Source organism: Chenopodium quinoa, unplaced genomic scaffold (genome assembly GCF_001683475.1).
Source record: "Chenopodium quinoa cultivar QQ74 unplaced genomic scaffold, ASM168347v1, whole genome shotgun sequence".
In the NCBI taxonomy this organism is placed as follows: Eukaryota; Viridiplantae; Streptophyta; class Magnoliopsida; order Caryophyllales; family Amaranthaceae; genus Chenopodium; species Chenopodium quinoa.
In genome coordinates this window covers 682,851-690,985 of record NW_018743863.1, presented here as the reverse complement: position 1 = coordinate 690,985, position 8,135 = coordinate 682,851, and the positions used below count along the sequence as shown (strand labels likewise).

Genomic DNA, 8,135 nt, shown 5'->3' with positions numbered 1-8,135 from the left:
ATTAAACATTTAAACACTTGCTAGCAAACGTACTCCTCCCTGAGGTGGTTTGTCCACTCAGGGATAACTATTAGAGGTTGCTTTGGCTGTGGAGGTGGTCTGTCCACTCATGGCTAAGTGTTTGATGTGATGTCTGCATTAGGTGTTTTGTTGCATTTTGTAGATTATGCAGCAACTGTACCTTGATTACTTTTTACAATCTACATGAACAGGGTAATTTAAACTTAATGTACAGTGCCATAGGTACATTGCAAGTGCCACTGGTGGAATGTAAATGATATTCTTACAATTTAGTTCGCAATGGTATAGTACAAGTGCCATTTGTGCTTGCAATGGTACATTAAAACGGTGTTGTTTGTACCATTGCTCCATCAATGTATTCATGAATTAGGATAGAAGTGCAATTCAGTAAAATAACAGCAACGCAATTGAACATTACAACCCATAATTCATAGAATAATGCTAAGGAACGCAAACAAAACATGGAACGTAATCCAACCACTGTTTACAGTTCACCCTTCCTTGAGATGCCAAGTTTTGGACTAGTTGCCCCTTATGAACGAGTCAGTATTCTCCCAGCACTGGTTTTCTAGTTGTACAATTAAAAGTATTAAACGTACCACTTTGATTGCAGTTGCATATTGACTTCATGTACATAGCATTGGAACGTAGTATGTACACACGATGCATAGGAAAGGGTCATTATTCATGTACTCATCATAGGTACGTATTATGTACACAGCATAGGTACGTACCACTATGATTAAATATACCAACGTGATTTCAGTGGTGCATTTTCGGAGAATTAAATGTACCACTAACACAGTTAAGTGGAATATTCAAGGTTCCCCCTATTCGTAATAACTTCAGAGCTAATACATGCATTAAACAGTCAAGGCATAATCGGACATAGTGAAGGCATAATCAAACATAGTCTTAGGCATATAGAAAAATAGTGTTGGGGAAAGGCAAATAAAACTACAGTACTAATTAAACAAAGACACAGAGCATTGAGTAGTATTTGATCCCTAGCATCTTCATCATAGGTCTTTTCCAAATCCTCAGTGGTGGATGGAGCCATCAAAAGCCAAACCAGAATTGAAGTAGTAACTACCTGGCTTTGCCTCCTCATCCGAGCTGCACGGATCATTGTTCAATTCAACTTGTTGTGGAGGCCATGATGGTGGAGGTGGAGCCTGTAATTGCAAACAACATTTATTTAGCTAAATAACTTACATTCCAAACAATAATATAAAACAAACAAATTACCTGGAAAACAACATCAACAAGCAACCTAGTTTGCTGACTTGATCTGTGCAAGAAAATGGCCCTTAGCATATTTGGTTTCAAAACATCATAACTCCACCAGGCCTTGACTCCGGACCACATATCTCTGCTTGGTATTCACCTGGGAGGTTATGAACGACGCAATTGCTCGCGCCATGTGTACCAATACGAGCTTCCAATATATGATGACCAACATGGGGTTAAATTTTTCGTGTAGGGTTGCGAAGTACTCGGCAAAGGAGGGCCTTGTCACTAGACGAAAAAGATAAAAAGGCACCGGTTCAAACCCCCCCTTTGGCACCGGTTTTGAATTGTTGGGTATTTAAGGGATGCCAAATCCATGAAAATTTGGCACCGGTTCAAAACCGATGCCAACTACTATGGCGCGTTTTTTTTTTTTTTTTCAATACTATTGGCACCGGTTCAAAGCAAGAACTGGTGCCTAAAGTGGGGTTTTTTGCACCAGTTCTTGCTTTGAACCGGTGCCAAAAGTGTGAAAAAAAAAATTTTAAAAAAACTTTTGGCACCGATTCTGGTCAAAACCGGTGCCAAAAAATACCACAAAAAAATTAAAAAAAAAAAATTTGCATTTTTTTCACTTAAATTGATATAGAAACATTAACATATATATAAAGTTACGTATTTTCATTATTTCTGTTAACTTTCATACACAAACAGCAAGACCAACTCAACTACAACAAAATAGGTAAACAGCAAGACCAACTCAACTAAAACACAACGACCTCCTAAAAAAAACAACCTGTAAACAAACACCAAACGAAACACAACAAATAAAAACCAGCACCCAGCAAAACATGACAAAAAATAGCAGCAGCCAGTTGAGCAGGACCATGCACAGCCAACTAATCAAAAGCATCAACAAGCAAAGTCAGCACAGGACCAGGAACACAGCTTGCACCAGCACCCTAGTAAACCAGCATCACAAGAACTCAGCTACACAGGAACACAACAGCTCCAATCCACATCACAACAACACACAGCACTGCATAATCAGGAAGAACGAAAACACAGCAGCCAGATAGAAGCTCCCTACAGAGCCCCAAAACACAGCCTGCACCAGCACCTCGGCAACCCAGAAAACAAGAACTCAGCATCACAAGAACGCAGCAGCTCCAAGACACAACACAACAATGCAACCCAGAAAAAACGAAAGCACAGCATCAGGTCAGAAACTCCGAACACTGACAGAGATCAGCCGAAGATGGTACCAAGATGTTATAAAACTGCCAAAGTACATAATCAAAACCTTGAAAAATTTAGAAAATTCTTATACAGCAGATAAGTTCAATAGATTTAAGAAACACACAGAAACTAAGAAATGCAGCAGTACCTGCCATGTATCATATGCAGTGTTTAAGATGAACATCGGAGTCTTGATGTAACTCAGGAAATATTGTGGAAATAAGCACTGATAAAAATTAGATCAGAACCTTATTATAATGTGATCAAAAGCAAGCAAATTATTATGTGAATATTTCAAGCAATATGCGTAATCATACTTGCTTAGGATCGATTTGAGAACTGGTGCAGTTTTAGTTGAGATTTTGTTCAACGCCTCGAAGAGAAACGACATCATGGTATAAGGTTCTAATTGTGTCAGTGTTGGCTACATCTTTTCTGCAAGCATGATAAAGGTCTGAAATCAGAAAACATAGGGTAGGGTAACAGAAGGCGAAAATTTGTAGGACATAGAGTAAATAAGATGACTCACACGTCTAAGAAAAAACCAGCATCACTGATACATTTGACAGAAGCATTTCCAGGTAGAGACCTGGAGAAGTTGTCACAGTGCAGAAACACTGCTAAACCCCCTGCCGAGCAGCCAGAAAGCAAAGCCTGCAGAGTGCAGATCAGAGTACGCGTAAATGTCTTATGCCTATGCTTTACGCAAGGTTAACATTTTAGAGGCTTTATTACAGTTAATCTTAGAAATTTATCTCAGTAATCTACCTTCTCTGCATGTGCCAACCCTTGTGGAAGAAGATCATAAATAATTGCGTGCCAAATTTTTTGCCCTCTAAAGTAAAGCGATGAGGTCTGTCCAATGTTAACATATGCAAAAATTAGAAAGAAAGAACAAAAATCATTTTCTGTAATTGTACAAAAAACAGATCTGAAAAGAGTTCAGGCTGAAATATATTTACCCCATTTTCGTACAAGGAATTGCCAGCAAAGGAAGCTCCATCACAGTATCTTAGCATAACGCGGTTCCAATTGTAGAAGTCTGTGATCGACATAATATGAAGCATATTTTGAATTAATATTGTGAAAAGAAAAATAACATGTCTATGATTATACTTGGTATAATTCAAGGTTATATTTCACATTGGACATGTCATTTTAGTTACTAATAAGCTTGCAAAACAACTTCCAGCAAGAACCTGGCCTATAAACATTATTATGGATAGAATTGGAGTATGATCATAGTGCACGTAGTCGAATTGAAGCACTTACTAGGATGAGCGTATATAGCAACTTGCCTTTAACAATGAGTACATAATGATAGACTTATAGTATAAAGTCCCGTAAATTCATAACAAACGAAGCAAGCAATAAGTCAAAGAAATAAGTACCTGGGTTGAGGGATTCATTGTTGCTTAGGATCCCAGTAAAGTTATTCTCAGTCATGTAGTTTGAGGAACCAATTTCAGTAGTAGGGCTCCAAGCATGAATTTGTCTTAAATGAATTGAATAAAAAATCAAATGGATACAGAAATTTGTCTTAAAAACCTTCACTAAACAAAGCTAACAATGGAATTAGAAAGACTCATGCTCATCCAATTAGATATGAGATACTGTTAAAATCAACACCAAAAGTCAAGAAAAATATCACAATTTCTCATAGTCAGCCTGTGCGTTCCCTCCCAAATTTGTTTTCATGATAAAAACTCTATAAACCAAAGACATAAAAGTGGCAAAACATCCGGATTATACTTACAAGGCACCAACAGCAAGCATTCTACCAATCTGGTGTCTTGAGTTGCCAGGGATTGAAAGTTGAACATGAGTCACTGGAAAGAACCTAATCAGTCAGCGGAAGCACAAATACAAATCATTCAACTAAACCATAATTAGTTCACACAACGAGAAACTATAAATACATCCAATTTTTCAATTACAAAGCAGAGGAGAATTCATAGAGGAAGGCTCTAGATGAGAGTAGTTACTGTGCATTTCATTACAAAATGTTAGAAAAGAGAGCTTTCTAGAATCGGAAATGATAACCAACATGCCTTTCCCCATAACCCGCAGAAGGAATAAAATATGCATTCAATTACAATGCAAGAAAAGAGATGTAGCCATTATGAGCAATAACATGAGGGTTCCTTATATCATGTAAAACCTGTGAGTTATTTCACACAGATAGTTTTGGAGGAAGACATGTGGTTTAGAGTTGTAATCTGCTTCTTGATTTAGTTACATATAACATTCTTATTATAAGAAGTGAAATATATGACAGGGGCAAAGTGCAAAAGCAATAGACCAATGGCAACCACAAGTCCTGAATACAAGAGAGCCCAGTGACAGCAGGAATACAGAAGAGGATACTCAAGTAGAAGCAACACGATGATCATAATGTTTTTCCTTAACCAGAAAATAGGAAGAAAAAAAATTCCAAACAATTCAAAAGATGCCCAGATATACTCAGCAATCAGCACCTATTCAAAAGTTAGGTTGAGGTGTGCTATGATTGCTCATAATTTACTGGGCATGTTAAATTGAACTGTTATGTCTTTTAGGCATTTAAAGATACATGAGATCTCAAATTTAATAATTCAGCTAACCTTCTGAATTTCCATTTTGCTGCAGCAGGAACTTCTACTGATGGTAAGGCTTCTTGCTTCCAGCCGAGCATCAAATGCGTTGAAATGAATTTTAGTGCCACTAGCTAAATGCTTAAGAATTAAAGAACTGTTTCCTAATATCATCTCAGGAAAGTGAGTTGTCTTTAGTTTTTCTTCCCAACAAGTAGGAGGATAAGCATGACTAAATGACTCAAACATCTTCCTCCCTCACAAGAATCCCAACAGTATATATTTAAACAGAAATCTGCAGCATGTAGAAACGAAAGAAAAGAGCCTTTTCCTTTTTACTTTTCTGGATGAGAAATACATAAGAATGCTAAGGATTCAAGACTACTGCATTCCCAACTATAAACATCATCACGTGAAACTGCATATGAACCAATCATCAAAAGTTGGTCAAAACCGTACACAAGTTTAAGAGATCAACAAACAAAAAGTTGGTGCTGAGCTCGTCAAAATAGGGGCTCCTACTATTTCAAACTAATTATAATAGCTCTAATTTGTCACAAAAAAAAAAAAAAATAAATAAATAAATAAATAAAAAACCAAATTAAGGAGCAAAGTGTTTACCTTAACTACCAGCACAATTCATGTTTAAGTGAATATATATATATATATATAACCCAACTGAGTGACAGAAAATCTTAGAAGAACCTATATGGACAGACCAGATACAAAAATTCTGCGCCGGGATATTTTCTTTTAGATTTTCCAAGCATGTCACAATGAAGAAAAGCTCCAGTAAAAATCCACTCTAAATACAACTCCTTAGTAATGTAAATGATGCAGCCTAAATAATACTTGCACTTCTTAGAATATGGTAAAGTGACTAGAAGTGGAAGATAAGTAAGTTGTCAAAGTTTGAGTAATGATCACCAAGATCATACATGACGTTACTTCGCACATACATGTCAGCCCGAAAATTTTCAAATTTGCAACAAAAAATCAAAACACTTCTTGCAGTTCATAAATTTATTACAACTGGATAGGTAAGTTTCCAAGTTTCCAAATATTTCCAATGCCGAGGATCCGACAAGAGAACTCGAAGTGAAATGAAGAGTCCAAGTTACATAAATAACCCAAACTATGATTAGAATCAAAACTATGATTCAGAAAGAACAAAGCGCACAAAATCAACCTAAAATATAAAATTTCCCGTCCTTATTTTTCAATGATGCGAAACAATTAACCTAAAATGTAAGTCAATAAATTCATCACAATTAAGATAATTTCAACCTGACAAAAATTCCAGAATAAAATGTTCAGAAATGCTAAAGTGAAATGTAAACAAGGAATTAGAGAATGAAAAGGAGGTAATACAGTTGAAGCATGAGTAACTTACGAAATTGAACGGAGGGTGGCCGGCGAAGGGTGAGTGGCGGCGGGTCCTTACATCAGAACAGTGTTGTCGACGTTTTTCCTTGTCAATTACCCTCAGGACTGCAAGACCACCTGCAGAGCACACCGGGTTTCCTCCATAAGTATTAAATTGAATTTTCTGAGCCAATACGCTAGCAATCTCAGGTGTGGTCACCACTGCTCCAAGGGGTAGGCCATTGCCGATTCCCTGCAGCATTATGTTAAGTTCTGGTAAGATAAAAGACATTATGTTAAATCAAAATAAGTACTACAGCTAGAGTATACTAAAAGACCTTTGCCATTGTCAATATATCAGGAATAACGCCTTGTGTTTCAAAGCCCCAATACTTGCTCCCTGTTCTACCAAATCCAGTTTGAACTTCATCAGCAATGCAGACTCCTCCAGCCTTACATACCATATCATACACCAGCTTCAAATATCCAGGAGCTAATTCAACTGCTCCTCCAACACCCTAAACATAAATAACAAGTACCATTGAGTTACAGTAACTAAAAGCAAGTAACTTTTGAAGCACGAAACAAAGAGACAGGTAAACCTGAATTGTTTCAGCAATGAAGCCTGCTATTTTACCAGATGTGCCATAATCAATGTAATCTGAACTGTCAAAATCGACCACCGCAGCCACCCTAACCACCCAAGAAACCCCTAGACCCCCCATGAAACTGCCTCCCCATTGACTACCTAAAAGAAAGTCTAATCTAGAAAAACCCCAAAGTGAAACCCAAACCCAGAGAACCCAAATCGAAATTAAGAGGGTTGCAGTAGTAAACTAACCCTAATTTACAAAAACTAACCCTAAATTCAAAAATCAAATAAACGACAAACCCTAGATTGCGAAAACAAAAGGACAAAAACGAATTTTTACCTCGAAGCTGCTTCAATGAAGGTGAGAAAGCTCGAATCCGCTTTAACAGTACGCGTAGTGGAGGAGTGATATGGACAAAGCTTAGAATGCTCTTCAATGGAGAACTATGAGCACGCATAATGGAGGAGAAATATGGAGAAAGGTGGTCGAAGCTAAGAGAAGGGCGAAAACGAGAGTTAGGGATAACGAAAATGAAATGCAGGAGGGAAAGAAAGAAAGAAGAAGAAGCAGAGAAATGAATACCCCGATTTTTTTTTTATTTCGCCCGGTTTTTTTTTCAAAAATGGCACCGGTTTAAACCGGTGCTAAATACCATAGTTGGCACCGGTTTAAGGAGAACCGGTGCCAACTCCTTCCCATACTTTTTTTTTTTTTTTTTTCCATAAGTTGGCACCGGTTTGAACCGGTGCTAATTAAATGCTTGGCAATGGTTTTGGTTAGAACCGGTGCCAACTCTGAATTTTTAAGTCCCGCCCATTTATTTTTGGCACCAGTTTTCAAGAACCGGTGCTATAGGGGGGTGCCTATTTAATTTTTTCTACTAGTGTGTGCACCCTCGGGCGTTCCAAAATAGAATGAGCGACCCCCGATCAACTATGCCATACTCTTTGGTTGAGAAAATATGTTCTCCTTTATAGCTAACATGGTGGTAGCGTTTACGAATGGGCCAGCGACGGTTAAGCCTCGGATTAAAGGTACAACCTTCAACCTAGAACCTCAGGTGGGTGTTAGTAGTATCGACCGTCATGAGGTGGAGGGTATCCGTGAATGAGCC

The 8,135-nt window shown here is 37.8% G+C and overlaps 1 protein-coding gene across 4 annotated transcripts; it reads right to left on the bottom strand.

Moving 5' to 3' along the window:
• Window positions 1-1,870: 1,870 nt before the first annotated feature.
• Window positions 1,871-7,642, bottom strand: LOC110686502 (pectin acetylesterase 9-like). 4 transcript variants are annotated; one of them, XM_021863119.1, is made up of 11 exons: window positions 7,361-7,642; window positions 6,767-6,946; window positions 5,094-6,681; window positions 4,247-4,330; window positions 3,882-3,985; window positions 3,453-3,532; window positions 3,259-3,345; window positions 3,020-3,144; window positions 2,808-2,925; window positions 2,639-2,716; window positions 1,871-2,531 (listed from the first exon to the last, which is right to left on the bottom strand). In XM_021863119.1, the coding sequence occupies exons 3-9, from the start codon at window positions 5,162-5,164 to the stop codon at window positions 2,841-2,843; spliced, it is 636 nt and encodes a 211-aa protein (XP_021718811.1). In that variant the 5' UTR covers window positions 5,165-6,681; window positions 6,767-6,946; window positions 7,361-7,642; the 3' UTR covers window positions 1,871-2,531; window positions 2,639-2,716; window positions 2,808-2,840. The 4 variants fall into 4 exon arrangements, with proteins under 4 accessions (XP_021718811.1, XP_021718813.1, XP_021718814.1 ...); XM_021863121.1 differs by having other exon boundaries at window positions 6,457-6,681; XM_021863122.1 differs by lacking the exons at window positions 6,767-6,946; window positions 7,361-7,642 and having other exon boundaries at window positions 4,247-4,319; window positions 5,094-5,183.
• Window positions 7,643-8,135: the final 493 nt, after the last annotated feature.